A 21,132-nucleotide genomic window follows, 5' to 3' on the forward strand; every position below is an offset into this window, starting at 1 on the left:
GTAGATAAATGCAAAGTAATGCACATTGGAAAACATAATCCCAACTATACATATAAAATGATGGGGTCTAAATTGGCTGTTACCACCCAAGAGCGAGATCTTGGAGTCATTGTGGATAGTTCTCTGAAAACATCCACTCAATGTGCAACAGCAGCCAAAACAGCGAACAGAATGTTGGGAATCATTAAGAAAGGGATAGATAATAAGACAGAAAATATCATGTTGCCTCTATATAACTCCATGGTACACCCACATCTTGAATACTGTGTGCAGATGTGGTCACCCCATCTCAAAAAAAATATATTGGAATTGGAAAAGGTTCAGAAAAGGGCTACCAAAATGATTAGGGGTTTGGAGCGTCTGCCATGTGAGGAGAGATTAATAAGACTGAGTCTTTTCAGCTTGGAAAAGAGATGACTAAGGTGGGATATGATAGAGGTCTATAAAATCACGACAGGTGTGGAGAAAGTAAATAAGGAAGTGTTATTTACTCCTTCTCATAACACAAGAAATAGGGGTCACCAAATGAAATTAATAGGCAGCAGGTTTAAAACAAACAAAAGGAAGTATTTTTTCACACAACTCAGTCAAACTGTGGAACTCTTTGCCAGAGGATGTTGTGAAGGTCAAGGCTATAAGAAGGTTCAAAAAAGAATTAGATATATCCATGGAGGATAGGTCCATCAATGGCTATTTGCCAGGATGGACAGGGTTGGTGTCCCTAGCCTCTGTTTTCCAGAAGCTGGGAATGGGCGACAGGGGATGGATCACTTGATGATTCCCTGTTCTGTTCATTCCCTCTGGGACACCTGGCATTGGCCACTGTCGGAAGACAGGATGCTTGTGCTAGATGGACCTCTGATCTGACCCAGTATGGCCATTCTTATGTATGTTTTTATATCTCTCATGAGAAACCGCTGACCTGTCCTACACACCTCGCTCTGGGAGAGGGCTGACAGTCCAATGTGGAAAAAGGCACCTTTCTCCAGCCCATCAGCCAGGCCCCTAGAGGCCCAAATCAGTGGGAGTTAGGTGCTTAAGGACCTTTGTGAACCACTCAGAAAAAACCCGTTGGATTAGGATTCCCCATGGACATCTCCTTTCTGAGATCTATCAGTTAGCCAGTTCTCACTCCATCTAATAAGTGCTCTATTGATACTGTCCAGAGTTCATTTGTTAATCTGAATGTCATGTGGTACTAAGTCAAACAACTTGCAATGGTCTAAGTCTATTCCATCTCCCCAGTTCCCTTTATCAAGCAGGTTTGTTATTGTCTAAAAAGGCATGAATTGTAGTCACACCCTCTAATTCTTGACTTCTAGCCTGAGACACCAGCAGATGGGCTCCAGGGTTTCTTTCTTCTCCATCTCCTTTTTCCTCAAAGCAATTTCAACAGAGTTTTAATAACAGCTCAGGGAGAGAGTGAGCATGCTGAGTAGGATGTCAAAGGAAGCCAGATGTTCCCAAAGCACTTGCCACCAGAAGAACTCCACTGAGGAGGTACAGGCAATGTACGCTGGAGGAGAAACTGCTCATTCCTGCAGATGCCAAGGAAGAGAATAAGAAAGAATTACAGTGCGGGAAGGGGCTGGGAGGAGGAGGCAGGAATATAAGCTCTGTGCTGCCCCCTAAAAGCATCAGATTGTCATTAATGTTCTTACCGGAGCTGAAAACGCATCTCCGGGTCTTGCATCTTTTCTCTGCCAAAGAAACCAACAACATTAAAACAAAAACTTTCACCCCCTTCTCTATGCAAGGCCAGGTGGCTCTGGCATAGGGACCTCATGGGGTTATGGGTATGGTGCCACCACGCTGACCTATGGGTGACCCCAGAAGAACCGGGCTGGATGAGGAACCAGCGGTGGTTGGGAAAGAAAGGGGCCAATCTGCTGGGCAGCAGGGCTCCTTGCCCTGGGGAGCTGTTTGGATTGAATTCTCCCATGCTAAGCTGTCTCTTTTCAGACGTCATTGGGGGTCGTACAGAGGCACAATGCAGGGAGGCCCTTGGGCAACCCTACTCCTCTCTGCTTGGCTGCAGGGCTTCTACAGCCTGGGTCATGTGGTGGAAGAAGGAATTTCCATCCGTTGCTCTGGGCCATAACTATACCATTCTCCTGGAGCTCTGTGGGAGGTACAGGGTCAGGACCCACCAGGCCATGGGGGTCAGTGAATTTCTTGTCCACCGGGCACGCTATTATTTGTATTGGGGTAGAACATAAAGGGCCCCAACCAAGATCAGGGCTCAGTTGTGCTGGGTAGGGCTTAGATGCCATCCCTGGCGAAAGTGCTCAGTGTTTCAATAGCCTAGGAGAGGGAGAAAGGAATTGCTCGTATCCCCCTATTACAGGCGGGGAGTTGCTCAGAGAGATTAACTCACTCGCCCAAGATTGTGCAGGGCGTCTGCAGCGGGGACGGGGCGTGAGCTCAAGCCTTCAGAGTCCTAGTTCAGTGCCTTGCCTACAAGACCGTCCGCCCCTGCCTCAGCTCCAGGCTGGAGCCTCAGGGCTCTGGGATAGGACCATTGTCTCGCATCGGACTGACACCCTTATCTCAGAGACAGCTGCCCTCACCCTCTCCTGACAGGCGCCAGCTGATGGCTGGGATGGGATGTGGGAAGGAGGCCCATCAAGACACTGAGTCTGGTCACACGCCCCACTCATAGGCACTGCCTGGGCGGCCTTCGCTCTCCCGCTCCAGTTTGGCGCTAAGCAAAATGGCATCAGCTTCATCCTGGTCCCACTTGAGGCCCAACCACAACCACAAAACCGGAGCTGGCCTGGGCCAGCGGCTCAACTGGTGTCGCCTTGCAGCCAGTTCACACCAGCTGGAGATCTGGCCCTGTTTCCACCCGCAGACCCTTGTCTCGGACTCTCCTTCCACAGACTGAAACCCTAGCTCCAAACAGCTCCGACGCCAGAGGGAGTTCGGAGCGTATAATTGGGCCAGACTATCCCCCCAGTTCTGAATGCCCCACAGGCCAGTGGGAAGCTCAGACCAGGATCCCCAAGAGGCCACAGGGAGCGGGAGGCCACTATCCCTGTGCGTGGACATTACCTTTCACATACTCGCAGTTGTAGTTGCTGGAGCTGTCCAGGGACAGGAGCTGGATCAAGGTTCTGTCCTGAGCCCGGGTGAAGTTGGTGACTTTGAATTTCTCGAAGGGGGGGATCAAAACTTCATCCTCGCCGGGGAAGAAGGAGAAGTTCCTGATGTTGACCCCATAACAGGTCTTTATGGAGAAGAAGGTGTCCTGCCCAAACTGCAGGGCGCTCTCGTTTTTCAGGGACGTGGACGTGAAGTGGCCAAACCGGACGGGCTTGCGACTTTCGGCTTTGAAGCGGATGCCCCGGACTCCGCGGTACACCTGGTGGCACTTGGTGGGCTCAGAGGCCTTCAGGACCTGAAGGGCTCTGGTCAGGAGGAAGTGCAGGGTCTTGAAGTTGAAGTTGTTGAGGTAAAAGTCCCGGGTGCGGCCTGCCTCTCTCACGGCTGCATTGAACTCCTGGTGAAGGGGCTGCTTGTGCAGGGGGCCCTGGCTGGTGTAGGCCAAGATGGCGATGGCGTACTCAGGCTTGAAGTCCCGCGGCATGTAGCTCTTGTCCTTCATCTCTTTCCAGTTGGAGGCCGCCTCCAGCCAGGTTTCGGCATAGTTCCTGTTGTTGGCCAACTCGGTGCGGTTCAGCTCCCCCAGCTCAGCCTGCATCATGCTGGCACAGTCCTTGTACTGGTCGTCGAAGGAGCTGAGGGCCATGTCCAGGGCTGACTCTCTGACAGAGAAGAGGTCTCTCTTGCGGAGGGAGAAACACTGGACCTGAGGGCAGCAGGAGAACATGGTGACAGGCACTGGCAACAGATGGTGGAGCAGGTCTTAGCCAGGCTACAGGGACAGCAATAGCCAAGTGACAGAGATAAGGTGTTGGGAGCATGAGGGAAAGGATGGTCCAGTGGTTAGGGTGGTAGCCTGGGATGCTATCTACTCTGCCACAGACTCCCTGTGGGACCTTGGTCAAGTCCCTTGGTCTGTCTGGGCCTCAGGTCTCCATCTGTACAATAGGGATACAGCTCTGCCCTGCCTGCCAGGGTTGTGCATGGGTAAACGGGCAGATCCTCAGCAGGTGTCAATGAGCCACAGAAGTCAGTGGAGCTAGGCTGACTTATGGCAGCTGGGGATCTAGCCCATAGAATTAGCCCTACACCCTGTTCATCTCAATGGAGTGTTAATGCTGAACCCTAATGATGATGACATTGTTAATTGTTTAACTGCTGCATGATTTTAGCAGAGCCACCCAGGGCGTACCTGAGGGCCTTCCATGAAGATCCCAGCCAGCAGCAGGACAAAGACTGGTCTGAGACGCTCCATCTTCGCCATCCCACGTCTGGAAAAAAAATACACTCAGTCCACAGCCAGTACAGACCACGGCGACTCAGTGAGTGACTTATTCATACCAAGCTCCAATCTGTGCAAGAGACAGATGAAGAGCCACAGAGCACCTGGGAGATGATGGGAAGCGGTGGGGGGGTGAATGCACACCTGTCCAGGCCATTGTGTTCCCCTGCAGACTACAGATTTCTGGTCCTTTGCTCTAGCATCCCTATAGAATCTATTTTTTTCACCGTGAGGCCCCATGCAAGACCACAGCTTCCGTGTGCTAGGTGCTGTACATACACACACAGCAAGAGAGAGTTCCCACCCTGGAGAATTTCCAATCTAAAGACACAAGGCCAGAAGAGTGGAAGTATTATCTTACAGACGGGGAACTGTGGCTCAGAGAGACTCAGGGAGATGATCCCACAGGACGTGTGAGGCTGAGCTTGCAGTTGATAGCAGATCTTCCCAATCCTAGCCCAGCGCTTTAACCATAAAGTCATCATCTTCTGCTAGGAGCCGGCTCAGAATTCATCGCTGCGAGAACAGCCCTGAAGCCAAAAGTCTGGGACCAGGGCTGCCTTTGGTCCCACAACGGTCGGTTCTTTTACTCTCTCTCTGTCTCCAGTCATGCCAATCAATCAAGAGAGGCAAATCTGGAACTCAGAGAGGGAACAGCACCATGCACTGGGGTCCCGCAGAACATTAGAAATACTCAGGGATGACTGAACCACTTTGAGCAACACTGGAATCAACCTGGCTCGTCCCCTACACCACAATCGAGGCCATTTAGAGTGGGGGCTCTCACAACAAAATTTTTGGTGGCTTCAAAGTGCAGCCACCAAGTCTTGCTGGCGGCTGCTCTGACAATGTTTCCTAAAATCAGCGGGTCTGAATGAGCTCTCCCCTGACATCTGTGCTTCTGTTTGTCTTCATCCCCATACAAGGGAGTTAGTCTAGATGACCCTGGTAATCCCTTCTGACCCTGTGGTTCTATGATTCTGTGATCTAGTGACGCACTGGGGTAAAAGACTTCAGGAGCAGACCATATTTGCATAGACACGCCCACTCTGCCTAGGTGTTCGGCGGGTGATCTGCTTTGCCAAAGGGATCTGTTTTGGTTGATTTTGAATTACCTGACGAGGCAGCGGACAGCACCGGGCGGGAGAGAGAACAGAGGCAGCAGCAAGTAGCAGCAGAGGTAAGAGCAGGAGCCATGAGTCAGTTGCAGAGGATGGCTGACCGCAGGAATGGCTTTGCTCTATATCCCCTTTTCAGGGCCGGGAGGCGCAAAGGACAACCAGCTGTGACCGGGGTGCAGCGGAGGGAGAGGGGAGCGGCATGTTCAAGGGACATTTGTTCATCAGACTTTCATGCTGCAAGGGTGAGAAACTGAGTCACAGGGCCCTGCCCAGCGTGCTGTGGGGTGGGGTGTTTACTTATGGTCAGATGGAATGCGGGTGTGGCGTTGGCCCAGATTTATGCTGGGTTCCCTTTCCCTGTTAATAAAAGCTCTCTCTAGTAGTACACTTGTAACGCCGACACACCCCGGTCGTCAGTAGGTAGGATCGAACCTGGGACCTCTGGAGCTTAGTGCATGAGCCTCTACAGCATAAAATAAAAGCCAGCTGGCTGTTAGCTGAGGCTGTCAAGCAGACTCATTTAACTTTCTCTAAGTGGTCTCAGTGCCATGAGATGGGACAGAGCACCACACCCAGGAGATGTGTGGGTTACACACTGACTTGCGAGAGGGGAAGTCTTGCCTCTTAGAGGTGCCCAGGGTTGTATTTAGTTTTCCCAGATTCCTGGGCGGGGCTCGAGCTGGTTCTGCTTTGTGTTGTGAAGAGGAACCCCCTAGACACCAAACCTGGCCCTCCTTGCCGCCAACTCCACCCGGGAGAAGGGCTACATCACTCACAGGGGAGCCACAAAGGGAAACATTAAGGACCAAAGCCTCGCACAGGCTATGTTTGAGCTGGGAGGTGAGTCCCAGCTGGCGTAGATGTACCTGGGTACACCTTAGACATAGCCGTGGGTCTGTGCTGGCAGGGGCAGCAGCTTGGGCTGGCTGCCCGAGTACGTACCCCGGGGGTCAGGCGGGATTGTACTGGGGGTGGCTAGTGTGAGCTGCTACAAACATGCTGCTATTTTTAGAGGCTAGCGGAAGCAGAGCTAGCCCAGGTATGGCTATGCCAGCTGGCAATTGCACGGCCCAGCTCCGCTTGTCCATAGCAAAGACCACAGTGTGTACCACACATCACTTGCACGCTTCATCCTGGGTAAAGTTTGGGGCTTGGAACTGAGTCCCCACCCCCCACCCTGAGGAGTCTGAGCCCATTCTCCTGGCTGCAGATGGTTCTCCATTCTGGGTTTCAGCAATTGACTTGGAGTACTTCTGGCACCTTAGAGACTAACCAATTTATTTGAGCATGAGCTTTCGTGAGCTACGGCTCACTTCGTAGCTCACAAAAGCTCATGCTCAAATAAATTGGTTAGTCTCTAAGGTGCCACAGGTCCTCCTTTTCTTTTTGCAAATACAGACTAACACGGCTGTTACTCTGAAACCAGCAATTGACTTGATTGCCAAGTGCTTGCCTGCTGGGTCTCTCTTCTTCTTTAACGCTTCAGTGCGAACGGCTACTCACCGCTCCCACCCTCCCCCCGGGCCCGGCCCCTGTGTTCACAGATGGCAGCGCAGTGCTTAGAGGGGCCGGGTGAGGTGTGGGGCAGGCTGGTGGAGCAGCCGGCGACTGCTGGGAGGCACGGGACTGGAGGCATGGGACTGCCGGCTAGGAGGCTCAGCTTCTCCTCCCAGCTCTGCCAAACTCTTCGCTGTAGCCTTGGATAACTCACTCCCTGTGCCTCTGTTTCCTAACCGGTAGCGCGGAGGGAGAACAGCACTAGCCTGGCTCTCAGGGCTGCTGTGAGGCTCAGATATTCCGATGTACCTGCCTCGACCAGCACAAAGCATCGTTCGCTCCAGCACACGGCACCTGGCCGCAGCAGCGATGCTGCTGAATGTCCAAGATATGTCTGCCCTGGGAACCTAGCGAGCACAGGCTGTACAAACCCACCTGGAACCCCAGGTAATTCCTCGCCTGGCCAGCCTGGGCTGCCACCACTTCTCTGCTTTGAGTCACCTAGCTCAGGTGTCGGGGCAGCCGGTTTGTATAATTTTTGGTGGTGCTCAGAACAGGGTCCAAATCCCACCCACCCAACACACGCCTGCCTTGTAAGCCGATATATATGTTTTAAAATAATGTAAAAATGTGAAGGCTCTGGGATGGGGTTTGGGGTGTGGGAGGGGCTTAGGGCTAGGGCAGAGGGTTGGGGTGCAGGGGTGAGGGCTGTGGGGTGGGGTCGGGGATGAGGGGTTCACGATGAAGGGGGGGGTCAGGTCTGGGGCAGAGGGTTAGGGTGCAGGGGGATGAAGGCTCTGGCTGGGGATGAGGGCTTTGGGGCGTGGGAGGGGCTCAGGGCTGGGGCCGAGAGTTGGGGTGCAGGGGGTGAGGGCTCTGGCTGGGGGTGTGGGCTCTGGAGTGGGGTGGGGCTGGGGATGAGGAGTTTGGGGTGGAGACAGGCTGCCCCGGGGCTGGGGCCAGAGAGGAGGACTCCCCCAGCCCTCTCCCCATCAGCAGCAGCGAGCTCTGGGGGAGGGGCCCTCTCTCCTCCTCCCCGCAGCACACTCACCTCGCACCACTGTCACTGCACGTGCCCCTAGGGATCCTCTCCGGTCCAGAAAGCCCCCTCACCTCCCCTGCAGTGGGTGCCATGGTGGGGGCTGCCATCACTTGTGTGACTCCTCCCCTGCTGCTGCCCCTCATTGTGGGTGGGGCTGCCCCTTGCCCACCGTGGGGCAGGAGCGGTGACTGTGGGCGGGGGGGGGGCCCTGTGCTGGTGGAGGGTCCCGCCGGAAAAGGCAAGGGTCCGAGCAGAGGGGCGGGGGCAGGGTCAGCCTGTTTCGGCACTAGTGGTTCGGAGGCACTAGGACCCTGCGGGGGCAGTGGATGCCGGGAGCCAGCAGAGACAGGGACGCTTCGGGGCATGGGGGAGGCAGGAGGGGCCTGGGGACAGACCCGACCCCAAACATGGGTGGAGCCCGGGCACCACGGGCCCATATAACTCGCCGCCCCTGCTAGGTGCGACCCTGCGAGCTGCAGTTTGGGAAAGGAACTCCCAGCGTCAGAGCTGAATGCAAGGTGGAAGGGATTGTTTAGCATAAAGAGTTAACACATGTTATAAGGGCCCAGTCAAGGTGAAGTTGAATCCCCTTGCAGTCACAGGACAAACACCCTGCAGTCACAGGACAAAAAGAGTGTGTGGGGGGGGGGGGGTAGTGGGTTACAAATTGTTGTAATAAACCATAAATCCAGTGTCTCTGCTCAGTCCCCGATCACCATGCTCTCAACTGAACTCACTCAGGAAAAGGATAAAAGACAAAAACACCCAATCTATCACCTGTGGGCGAACACTCCTCACAAAGGTTTCAGAGTGGCAGCCGTGTTAGTCTGTAGTCGCAAAAAGAAAAGGAGGACTTGTGGCACCTTAGAGACTATCAAATTGATTTGAGCATAAGCTTTTATGAGCTACAGCTCACTTCATCAGATGCATTCACAAAGGCCAGGGAAGAGAAACAAAAATGATTCAAGGCCTAGAAAACATGATCTATGGGGGAAGATTGAAAAAATTGGGTTTGTTTAGTCTGGAGAAGAGAAGACTGAGGGGGGACATGATAACAGTTTTCAAGTACATAAAAGGTTGTTATAAGAGGGAAGGACAAAATTTGTTCTCCTTAACGTCTGAGGCTAGGACAAGAAGCAATGGGCTTAAATTGCAGCAAGGGAGGTTTAGGTTGGACATTAGGAAAAACTTCCTAACTGTCAGTGTGGTTAAGCACTGGAATAAATTGCCTCGGGAGGTTGTGAAATCTCCATCATTGGGGATTTTTAAGAGCAGATTAGACAAACCCCTGCCAGGGATGGTCTAGATAATATTTAGTCCTGCCTTGAGTGCAGGGGACTGGACTGGACGACCTCTCGAGGTCCCTTCCAGTCCTACGATTCTAACACTCTATAGCTGACCTTTCAGTCCTTATCCTCAAAGGAAACCAGCACAACACTTTCAAAAGACAAGCCTGGGAGCTTAAATTCATTACTCTGCTAGATACTAAAACTCATGGCCTGAGCAGAGACGCTGGATTTATGGTTTATTACAACGATCTGTAACCTGTTAACCCCCCCTTTTTTGTCCTGTGACTGCAGGGGTGTTAACGGGCCACTTCACCTTGAATGGGCCTTTCCACTGTGTGCTAACTACACCAACCTTTCCACCTGGCATTATGCTGTGCCACTTTGAAGACTCTTCCCAGCCCTGAAGGTCTGTGTGTGGCTGGAAAGCTTGTCTCACCAACAGAAGTTGGTCCAATAAAAGATATGACCTCACTCAACATGTCTCTCTAATATCCGGGGCCAGCCTGGCCACAACTGCACTGCATACAGGAAAACTCCCAGGCCTTTGTGTCTCCTGCACACATTTTATTGTGCAGCCCCTTCGTTTAGAAAACTCTGGTTCTACAAGTGTGTTTGGGCGTTCTCCAAGACTTTGATCAAATCAAGGCCCATCTGCATTAAACACCTTCATGCAAGACAGACGCCTTTCCTCAGCTTGCGCATGACTGTACTTTAGTGAGCTGCGAAGCGCGTGGGCCCTGTGCAACCGCAATATTTGCGTGGCGCACAAACCGTCAGCAAGTTGGAATACAAATATTCAGCTTGCAGAAAGAGAGAGAGGCAGCAGCATATGCTCCGAGGGCCTCTCCACAGAGATTAAAACCCTTATCATGTCACGCTCCCCTGCCACACTAAATAACACCCTGGCCGGTACGGAACAGTCAGAACAATCAACAGGTTGATTTCTGCCTTAGCTGGCCCAGGAAATACTTAGACCAGTTTCTTGGACAAGTGGAGTCATAAAATTAAAGCCCTGATTTAATACCCCCCCCTCCCCGGCCCTTAAAAAGTTCACTTTTGGCTGGGCGCTGCCCTCTGCTGGGGGCTGAAATTGACAAGATTTCCGGTCTGGCCAGCTGAGTTGGAAGAAGTGAGAACTTTTACCTGGGTTCTCCTTGCCCCGGAAGCAGGCAGGGAAGAACTGGGGCGTCTCTGCTCCCCCCAGTTCCTGTGGCGTAGCGGCTGCTCTTCGCTCTGGGGCCTTGTGGACATGACAACTGAGAAGCAGCTGGTTTTTCTTTTTATGGCAATCCCCAACTGCTTTAGCCCAGGTCTGGAGCTGATCCATCCCTTCTGCTTGGCTATTTATATCCCTGCTCTGCATGGGCTTCGCAAATAAGGTTTGTTAACATACTGTGTCTCTAACTGGGCTGGGATAATACTGCCTGGCAATTCCCTTGCACAAAGCGTGTGCGCGCTAATGGACTTAAGGATCCCCAGCTGCGTGGCTTAGCCAACAGATGAGGGGCAGCCCCTGTCGTCTCCCTAAGATTAGAAGAGGCAGCCCTGCCTTTTGCTGGGGAAAAGAGCAATTATCCCTCCCCCTGCAAACTGGCTTCTTGTCAAACCAGCTATTAGTTAGTGCTAATAGGGATCCCACACGCCAGTCACAGCAGCCACGTATATTATGTGTATGACGGTGGCGTTAAGAGGCCCTCCGTTGAGATAAGGCCCTTATTGTGTTAGAAGGTGTATCTAGTGTAAGCGATAGTCCCTGGCCCACCGCACTCGTGATCTAACTAGACCGTGGAAGCGTTATCCCCAGTATACAGCTGGGAAACATTGAGGGCCTTGCCCAAGAACATCCCTAGCAGCTGGGGCAGAGCTAGGCCTTCATCATGTCAGAGCATTCAGACCATTAGGCCTGCCAGTCTGACCTGGTGCAAAATTCCTTTCTGACCCCAAATCTGGTGACCAGTTAGACCCTGAGCACATGAGCCAGACCCGCCAGCCAGGCATTTAAGAAACAGGATTCTCTGTACCACCCTAGGGCACTGGTCTGCCCTGTCCAGTGTCCCTTCTCCAGCTGTGGCCAATCCCTGAAGCTTCAGAGAAAAGTGAAACACATCCTGCCCAGAATACATCTGGCAAATTGGGCATGGGAGGTGCAGAAGAGGGAGATGGAATTCCTTCGTGACCCTGCAGGTGGTTGGCTGAAGTCCTGAAGCATGAAATTTGATTATAGCCATTGTCTTAATGCAGAGCTGTTAGTGTTATGAGTATGCTGAGGCTAATACAGGCCATCCTGCCACACATCCTCTTTGGTTACAGATGGTACAGCCACACCATCATCTGGGATGGATACATCCACCTACTTCATTCCAAACACAGATCAGAAATACCTACTGAACATTTCTGTCTTTTTAACCTCGTTTACCATCTGTGTCTAGCAATGGACCTATGCCTGTCCTCTGGTTCCTTTTGTTCCTAATATGTTTAAGAAATGCCTCATTATTATCTTTAACTCTTGGCCATTGACAGTTCACTGATTTTTTTAGCTTCACTTATCAGTCACCTACATTTTTGAATTTACCATTTGTTTCCCCATTTTTCAATCCTTTATATACATATAGTTTATTTCCATTTCTACAGCTCCTTTAAACCAGGATGGCTTCTTGCCCAGCATAACTTTTTTTTCATGTGTGTGGATTTTTGGGGTATCTTTTAGGATATCTTGAACAATGCCCCGTTTTCATCAACGTTTCCCACTTTGAATTTATATTCTTAATTATGCCAGCGATGGATTTAAAGTTGCAAATGTACAGATGATTTTTAAGTGCCACTTTCCGTTTGCACAAGGTAAATGGAACCAGATCATCATCATTGGTACCTAGGCAACTGCTAATGTTTAGGTCAGCAATTAACTCTTCTTTGTTGGGATGAGATCCAGTATTGAGTTACTTTGTGCTGGGTGCAGGACTTTCTATGTTAAGAAATCATTATCTATTATATTTAGAAATTCCAAGGAAGTTTTCTTACTGACCATAGTAGGTGTCCAGCGAATGTCCTCCAGGTTAAAGTCCCCATGATAAAATAGTCATCTCCTGAACCCAGAACCCAGTATAGCGTCTCAACCATAGGACCACCCTATCTGAACCTGTGTATTCCTTATTGATTGTCTCATCTCACATGAATTTATTCAGCAGGGGGTGTTGTGCATCACATTCTTGAGGGGGACTGTGTGCACATTCCCAGCATGACTAAGTTGTAGAGATCTTCCTGAAGCTTTATGCTGTAGATTTGCCCCTAGTTTTAGAATTAATAATTGCGGGAGACAATACACCAAGGGCTCACGCAGGACCTGAGTGGTTTCTGGGCCTCTGTACAGGGGAATACTTCACCCATAAAGCTCTGCACATTCCTGGATCCTCCTTCAGATGGTAAGAGAAAAAGAACTCAAAAAGGGCTATGTCTCATTTATCTCTGTAATGCAAGCTCTGGGGCCAGCCCAAACCTGGTACAGAAGCCTGACCAGCTAGTAGCAGCCCCGCTGCCTGCTGTGTTCAAGGAGTACACAGCACAGTGTTCAGTAAAGAACTCCACCTCCATTTACTTTTATAAGAGAATTTTTTATTATTATTTTTTACAAAATCAAGACGAGTTTGAAATTGGCGAAGAGTTTCTGAGCAGCAATGTTGACCAGGACAATTCCACCAACGAACACAGGGCTTATGTTGCTGGACACCCTGACACTCCTTCCTGCAACTAAGGAAAGAAAATACATGAGTTAGTGCATTGAATAACCTTTCAGAGGCCAGGAGAATGTTAAGCACCTAAATCTACACTGAGTGGTGACCCAATGGATGCAAAGGATGCTCAGCACCTCTAAAAACCAGGCCACTTATTTACCTAGGTGCTGAAGAAATCATAGAAATGTCAGGCTGGAAGGAACCTCGCAAGGTCATCAACCCCAGCCCCCTGTGCTGAGGCAGGGCCAAGTAAATTTAAACCAGCCCCTGACAGGTGTTTGTCCCAGCTCTTCTTAGAAACCTCCACTGACAACCTCCCTTGGAAGCCTATTGCAGAGTTTAACTACCTTCAGAGTTAGAAAGTTTTTCCTCATATGTAACCTGAATCTCCCTTGCTGCAGATTAAGCCCATCACTTCTTGTCCTGCCTGCAGTGACATGGAGAACGATGGATCACCGTCCTCTTTAGAACAGCCCTTAACATACCTGAAGACTGTTCTCAGGTTCCCCTCAGTCTTCTTTCTGAAGACTAAACACACCCAGTTTTTTAACTTTTCCTCCCAGCTCAGGTTTTCTAAACCTTCGATCATTTTTGTTGCTCCCCTCTGGACTCTCCCCAATTTGTTCATATCTTCCCCAAAGTGTGACGCCAAGAACTGGACACAGTTCTCCAGCTTGGGCCTAACCATTGCCAACTGAGCAGGACAATTACCTCCCTTGTCTTACATACAGCACTCCTGTTAATAGACGCCGGAAGGATATTAGCTTTTTTTTGCAGCTGCAACACATTGCTGACTCAGATTTAATTTGTGATCCACTGTCAGATGTTTCAGACAATGCATCTCCCAGAGATCAGAGTGGAAAGGAGAATCCTTACCCATGTTGTCAACACATTCTGGAGACTTCTCTCCTAAAACACAAACAGAGACTTCCATTAAACAGCTGTCTCCTCCAGGGGGAAATTTTCCAAGACTGGCATGAACAAATGTCAGCTTTGCATCTTCGTTGGAATTGGTTCAAACTCACCCAACAGCAAGCTAGACCCAGCTGAGATGTTTGCATTTAGGGCTAGATTTTTAAAGGTATTGAGATGCCTAAAAATGCAGCTAAGCATCTTGTGGGATTTTCAAAGGTGGCAGTCACATTTGAAAATCCCACGGGGTGCTTAGCTGTATTTTTAGGCACCCAAATACCTTTAAAATGTGGTACCTATGCTTGAGGTTGGCCTATAATAGGTGCTAGATCTCGAGGGGATTCCATGTCCCCAGTTCAGAGAAGGTATCAGAACAGCCTTGCTGACCAACTCCCATGAAATCTATACAAGCAGGAGTTTCTCCTCACACCACAGACAGGTGGCAAGAACCTGCCGGCACTCCAGAGTAGATCCAGAAAAAGGGGAGGGAGGGATTACCTGTCTGTCTCATAAAATAGTTTTTATACTCAACATTGCCCTTCCAGCCCTGATCACAGGGACAGGGAGAGGGTCACAACAATCAAGAAAGCCAAGGGTCTGTCTTTCCGGCTGGTACCATGCCTCAGCTGGGACAGTGTAACAGTGAGGCAAACAAGGAGCAATGGTCTCAATTTGCAGTGGGGGAGGTCTAGGTTGGATATTAGGGAAAAAAATTTCACTAGGAAGGTGGTGAAGCACTGGAATGGGTTACCTAGGGAGGTGGTGGAATCTCCTTCCTTAGAGGTTTTTAAGGCCCGGCTTGACAAAGCCCTGGCTGGGATGATTTAGTTGGGGATTGGTCCTGCTTTGAGCAGAGGGCTGGACTAGATACCTCCTGAAGTCTCTTCCAACCCTAATCTTCTATGATTCAAACTCTTGCTGTATTGTTCTAATGCAATGTTCAGGGCTGCCAGTAGATGTCACCAGAACCTGCATCTTAAAGATTAGAATCAGGGAAAGGTCCTGTTAGAGAGAGGGACGTGTATCAGGGAACTGAAGTGGTTTATGTGCCTGTGGGCCCCATTCTGCTCTCATTTACACCTGTGTGAATCAGGAGTGACTCCGCAGTGGAATCTCTATCCCATCAGACATCAGCTGCTTGTCTTCGCTTTCAAGGCCCGCCATGGTCTATTCCCCCCCGACCCATCATCCCTCATTTGCTATGGAGGCGTCAGCTCCCATCTCTGGTCAGCCTATGAATTCAGCCTCCGTCGTTTCTAAACCTGCCCCTTCCTGCTTCCTCCCCTGCTCCCTTCACGACAGGGCGGAGCTGCCCCTCAACACCCACAAAACGACCCCATCATCCTCCTTCAAATTCCTCCTTAAAACTCTCCCTTGCCATGACGGCCGTAAGCTCCTGGGGGCAGGGACCGTGTTTGTCCAGCACCTAACACTAGGGTCCCAGGACTGTGCCTGGGGATAACAGGTAGGCAATACAAACAACAACTAACGAGCACTCAGAACCAGGCCCGGCGTGTCTGAACAAAGGCTAGTGGGAGGATGCTCTCTCAGACGCCTTGACCAGATTCTCCAGCACAGTGTGGCCACTGTGCACTGCAGAGGGTAGCCCTAAAGCCAGTGTATCCAGCCCTGAGAGGGGCAAAGTAGGGGGGAGTCCTCTGGTTTGCACACCCCCATCCCGACTTGTCTAGAGTCTGTGCTTTGACCATAGCTGGGGTTTGATCCCTTATTCTTAGTGCCTTGGCCTCAGATTTGATCATGCATGAGTAGAGAGAGCTGCGAAGCAGAGGGCAATCCCCCAAACTAGCACTAAGATGAACGCAAGGAACCTGAGAATGCCCCAGGTCTGCTCCAATGAGGAGACTGTATCTAACCGGGAGAAGCAAAAAAAGAGTATGACTTCATGAGGCTAATTCTGATCTCACCACTACCAGTCTCAGGAACTGATTTCACTCCAGCTGCAGCCGTGTAAACAAAGTCAGAATGAGGCCCCAAAAATCAACTTTTAACTCTCAAGTTTGTTTGGTAGGAAGAGAGCGTGGACTGCAGAAATGCCCTGTCATGCCCTGCAAAAGGATCCGTAAGAGAGAACGAACCCGCCATGCAAAGACTGGAGCGGTTAGAGATCGGCATTACAATCCAGCCCCCAGTTTTAAGACAATCTCAGGACAAATTTAAAAACTACATTTCATTGCATGCCAAGCAAGGAAAAGAAAAGAAATTCAGTCATTGACATGCAGGAGCTAGAGAGGTACAGAAGACTAAAACCAAAGAAGCAAAATTATCAATAATTTAAGCCCAGGAGGATTATGCTGCTGCTAGACTGCACCGTTGAGTCTCCAAGCTGCCCATGCCTGGGGCTTTTGGGAACATTGAGATCCTTGTGTTTCAAGGACATCGTAGACCCAAACTGGGGGCAGCTGTTCAATAGGTATTTGGAGAGGTTTCAGGCAGTGCCCCTGGCATGAGCCGTAGATTCCCAGGCCAGAAGGGATTGTTGTGATCACCACGTAGCACAGGCCAGAGGATGTGTCCCAGTCACTCCTGCATCGAGGCCGATAACTTGGGTTTGTCTGCAGAATGGGCAAATGACGAAGGGGAGAGAAGGAGAGATTCTCAGTGGCCAGGCTGGGCTCGTGTCTGAAGGATTGTGTAATGCTGCCGGCATGATGCTAAGGGGCACGGCGCCTACGGCTTGTATTAGGGACCCTTAAAAACGATTTAAAAGGAAGTAAAAAATTACCCCTCCAAGCTTCCGTAGGCTTCTTAGCTTCCTTACTGGGGGCCCACCTGGGGTGAAGCCCTCTGGGCCAAGGGGCCAGCAAACGCCAAGAACATGACTTAAGTCCCACATAAGCCCTATGGCTTTACGGATGAGCACTGAATAGCAATAATGGGCTTACGTGGGGCTGAAGCGGTGCAGAGGGCTTGATGCCAGCCCAATGCACAGGATCAAGTTTCACCCTTAGGAAATAAATTTGATTAACCTAAGATGTGGGTCACATCTGAGCCACCCATTTAACGGCTTCCTCTGCGATTGGATTATCCCTGTTCCGAGGTGGCCGAGCCTGGCTTGCTCCTGTTCCAACGTGGGCCAGCACTCACCCCCGAGGTAGGCGCAGTTGTAATGGCTGCAGGTCCGGTTCATGCTGTGCAGGAGGAAGACGCTGCGGTTCCCCTCCCGGGAGAAGCTGGAGATGTTGAACACTTCACTCCCGGGGATCAGCACTTCTCGCTCTGAAGGGAAGGCGGAGAACGCCTCGATGTGGGCGCCAAAGCAGGAGCGCAGGGTGAAGAACGTGGCGTTGCCGTAACTCCGAGCTAAAGCCACATCCAGCGAGGAAGAGGTGAACTGTCCGAACCGGAACACACCTGCCCCGCTGGGCTCGAAGCGGATGGATCGGACTCCCCGGAACAGCTGGAGTCCGGACAGGTGGCCGCAGTCAGCCCCTAAGAGCTGCAGGGCTCTCGTCAGATAGTAATGAAGAGCTTTGAAGTGGAAATTGCTCATGTAGTTATCCCGGGAGACCCCAGCTTCTCTCACTGCCTTGTTCAACTCCCAGTACAGTGGCTTAGAGGAATCAGTGTAGACCAGGATGGCTATGCCATGTTCATCCGTAAAGCCCTTGGGCACAGAAAGCCTTTTCTTCTTAATCGCCCAAACAGCCGATAGGTTTCCCCACATAGAGCCCAGCAGCGGGTGTCTGGCTTTTTCCTCCTCTAGCAGGCGAGGAGCAATGTCCGTTTCCATTTCTTCAGTGCAGCCGGTGTATTGGTCATCAAAAGAGTCGGGTGCCATTCCCAACTGCACAGAACGCTGGCATCTCACCTGGAGGGAGAAGAAACAGGGCACTAAGGGAGTGGTTGGGGGTAGCCAGGTCTGACTGGCAGCTCACCCCTCAGCCATCCAGCCCTGCAATGGCAGAGTAGTTCTCATGCTGAGCATGCAGCCAACAATGCTCCCACCCCAAAGCTCCTGGGCATGATTTTACCCAATGGAGGGAGCTGTTCTTCAGTGACACTGGGCTCAAACTGGCTAACCGACTAGCGCTGCACCGTGTCTCACTGGCTAGAGAACTGGACTAGAACTCAGGAGAGCTGGGTGTTCATCCCCCCTTTAGAAAGTCACGTCCCCGCTCTCTGCCTCAGTTTCCCTGTGTGAAACAAGGGAAATTATTTTTCTCTTGCTTTGGAGTCTGTAGCAAAGCATTCTAGTACTTAGGGTGCCTTCCCATCCGAGGGGAATGTTCTACTGACTGGCAGCCACATCATGGAGGCTGATTAAAAGCAAAATTTCATCTCCATCCGGACTTCACCACAGCTCACAGGATATCCCCCACCTGTAGACAGTGGCACTAATACTTACACAGCGAACAAACAGCCCCAGTCACAGGGTGGCTCTCTACAGACGGGCCCTCCTCTCTCCTCCCACTGGCTGTGACCCTCTGAGACGCCGTGTACCTGAGCCGCCGGGACAGAGACAGGCTACGGGAATGAGGGGATGGCGGAGAGAACTCAGCGGGAGGAATTGAGTTACCTGAGACGTTTCCAGCAAGGCAAGAGCCCAAAGAGAAGCCAAGGAGAGAACCACAGACCTCAATGTCTTCATTTCCCAGCTCACCTGCAAGGCTGAAGGCAAATCCAACAACGGGCAGATCTGTGGAAATCAGGCAGATTTCGACATCACGCATGGGGGGGCAAGGATGACTCCCCAGTCAATAGGTGCACCATGCTGATCTGCCAGGGGGGCACCACCCTCCACCCTGGCACCAGCACCCTAATGCTGGCCTGTGGGGGCGCAAGGATGTTTGAGGAGCCAGCCCGCCCCACGCTCAGCCTGCAATGGTGGCTCTGTCCCGCAGGGCTAGGCCTAGCTCCTCACCCAGGCCATAGCGACACTGAGGGTTGGTGCAGCACCCCACCGCCCCCATCATGATGGAGCAGGGAGCCGGGACAGAAGCTGCCAATGTGACGGTCTTGTTCTCCACACCCTTCCCCCACTCCCTAGGCCTCCTCCTCTCCCACACCAGGCTGGGAGAAGTGTAGGTTTGCCTGGCTTTGCCCCCTTGGTTCCACGATTTCTGTGGGTGCAACTGACCCCACGAACCTACGCTGCCATCACCCATAACCGCCAACTGTCTCACGTCAATCTTGACACAGCTCTCGCAGTGAGAACATCCCGTGCTCACAGCGAGGTTTCAGAGAACAGAATTCCTGAAGCAGAGGAAGCCCGGCCCTGATGACAAGTTGTTGACTATCCGGTATATTTTTAGTATCCCTAATTTCTTTTCACAGGAGCCAGCTGGACAAGGCAGGGCTCGGTCACAGTCCAGAGGACTGGCTAAAAATAAAGGAACGGAGCTGCTGTTTGCATGGAGACACTGTCTGGGGCTCACAGGGCAGACACATCAGCAGAGAGCCGGCAGCCACTAGGCCGAGAATCATGCAGCAAGAGACAGAGTTCAGTGGGGTTTCCCGGAATGCGTATTAATCATGCAGAAGGTGAAGTGTTCCACGCCGGGGACGTGGCGCATGGTTTCAATTTCAGACGGCGTCCCAGCAACCCACCGCCAGACACATGCAAACCCTGTGCACGGACAGGGACAGATGGCATTTGTACCAGGGCCAAAAATCACAGGGAAGGAAGCAGCTTCCAAGAATTTTGTAGGAGTCAGCCTCAGGCCACTGTTCACAACAAACGCAAGCACGGGGAGAGGGGCCTGTACCTGATTTCCCCAGACTGATGACTGTTCCCAGCAGACAGAATCTCAAGCCACACGTCTTACGTTGAAGGGTCCAGCTGACTCCCTGATCCCACTGGGGCTTCTCCAAAGAAAAAGGTCTACAGGAAAAACATTTTTCCAAGCCCTTTCCCTCCCTGCAGGAAACAGCTGAAACTAAGTTACAACACGACACTAAGCCCAGTTTATCTTCGTTATTTCCATATATCTGACCGGAGATCCCAGAAAGCCAGTGCCGTGTAGGCTATGTACAGCTCTCAGGTGCCCAGACACGGCATGTGCAGCCACTCATCTAGCAAGGGACCAGCTGACCCGCATTCAGTTCCCGTAAGTAGAATCAAGCTGGAAATGCCTTCGCCCTGCACAGATCTGTTTACAAAGCGGAGTGATTTGGGTTCTAAGCCAGGGCCTTTAGCTGGAATTTTAGTTTTGTTTATCTCAGTCAGCAAACTGCCCAGCACATGGGCCAAGAAGTGCCTCTGGTTCACAGTTTATCTTCATTCCAGAAATAACTAGGGGCAACAAGAAGAAACAGTCTGTAAGTATAACCCTTCTGCCAGGGGGCATGGGCAGGGACAGGGGCTGGGTCCACTATCTAGGGGTTCCTCTTAACAATACAAAACAGAACTGGCTGAAGGCCCACGCAGTAACCAGAGAAAACTAACCACCACCCCTGCAGGCCTCTGAAGAGGTAATACTGCCCCTTTAGTTACAGACAGACTCACAAGCACCAAGTCTGTGTGGAACAAGAGAAAACTGTTATTAAAAGGGAGAAGGAACTCAGCATTAATTTGGGACACCACTGCAACAAAGAGTCAAAAGCATGTAAACCATGAGCACACTCCCACCCCCAGAGTACACTGGGCAGTGTCCTTTGCCTCAGTTTCCCACCTTGCGGTGTGAAAATCCAACGGACAAATGTCTCTTGAAGACATCGCTCCCCTTTCCTTCTACTGCCCCCGCACTCACAGCTGGCGATTCAGAGTCAGTGAAGTCCCAGAATTCAGGGGGAGGGGTTCACCTTCTACCTTGAAACGGGGAGTAACAAGCCTCTGCCGCCACTCAGCGCTGCCACGGTTACCTCTGCCACCTCTGCCGTGCTGTGTTCTGAGAGTCTCCTACTTGGTGATTTTGGCTCTTAGTGATTTTCACCAGGCAGGGAGGAACCTCACAGCCGCTGCAGCCTCTCCCTTGTCTTTCACTTCAAGACTCGCCCTAGACCTGCTTATCAGTGACAACAGCAAATCTCATAACCGCTGAAGGAAAGCAAGAACGCTAAATCAAGTTTAGTCAGTACCGTCATAAAGCACTGGGGAAGAGAAAGAGGCTCAAACACTACCTAGGAGTTTCTGGAACAGCACCCACAAAATAGGAACTTATCCCCCATCCCCTCTGACTTTCATTTGGCAGTGGAC

General features: G+C 51.3%; 2 protein-coding genes across 2 annotated transcripts; both read right to left on the bottom strand.

Moving 5' to 3' along the window:
* Positions 1 to 1,443: 1,443 nt before the first annotated feature.
* Positions 1,444 to 10,587, bottom strand: ART1 (ADP-ribosyltransferase 1). The gene is made up of 6 exons (XM_073329126.1): positions 10,480 to 10,587; positions 7,315 to 7,412; positions 4,298 to 4,376; positions 3,055 to 3,811; positions 1,662 to 1,700; positions 1,444 to 1,538 (listed from the first exon to the last, which is right to left on the bottom strand). The coding sequence occupies exons 1-6, from the start codon at positions 10,585 to 10,587 to the stop codon at positions 1,444 to 1,446; spliced, it is 1,176 nt and encodes a 391-aa protein (XP_073185227.1).
* Positions 10,588 to 12,958: 2,371 nt separating this feature from the next.
* LOC140899406 (ecto-ADP-ribosyltransferase 5) lies at positions 12,959 to 19,782 on the bottom strand. The gene is made up of 5 exons (XM_078850077.1): positions 19,703 to 19,782; positions 18,514 to 18,633; positions 17,082 to 17,805; positions 13,941 to 13,973; positions 12,959 to 13,080 (listed from the first exon to the last, which is right to left on the bottom strand). Exons 2-5 carry the CDS (start codon positions 18,583 to 18,585, stop codon positions 12,959 to 12,961), a joined length of 951 nt encoding a protein of 316 aa, XP_078706203.1. The 5' UTR covers positions 18,586 to 18,633; positions 19,703 to 19,782.
* Between the last annotated feature and the right edge of the window lie 1,350 nt (positions 19,783 to 21,132).

Source organism: Lepidochelys kempii, chromosome 1 (genome assembly GCF_965140285.1).
Source record: "Lepidochelys kempii isolate rLepKem1 chromosome 1, rLepKem1.hap1, whole genome shotgun sequence".
Taxonomy (NCBI): Eukaryota; Metazoa; Chordata; order Testudines; family Cheloniidae; genus Lepidochelys; species Lepidochelys kempii.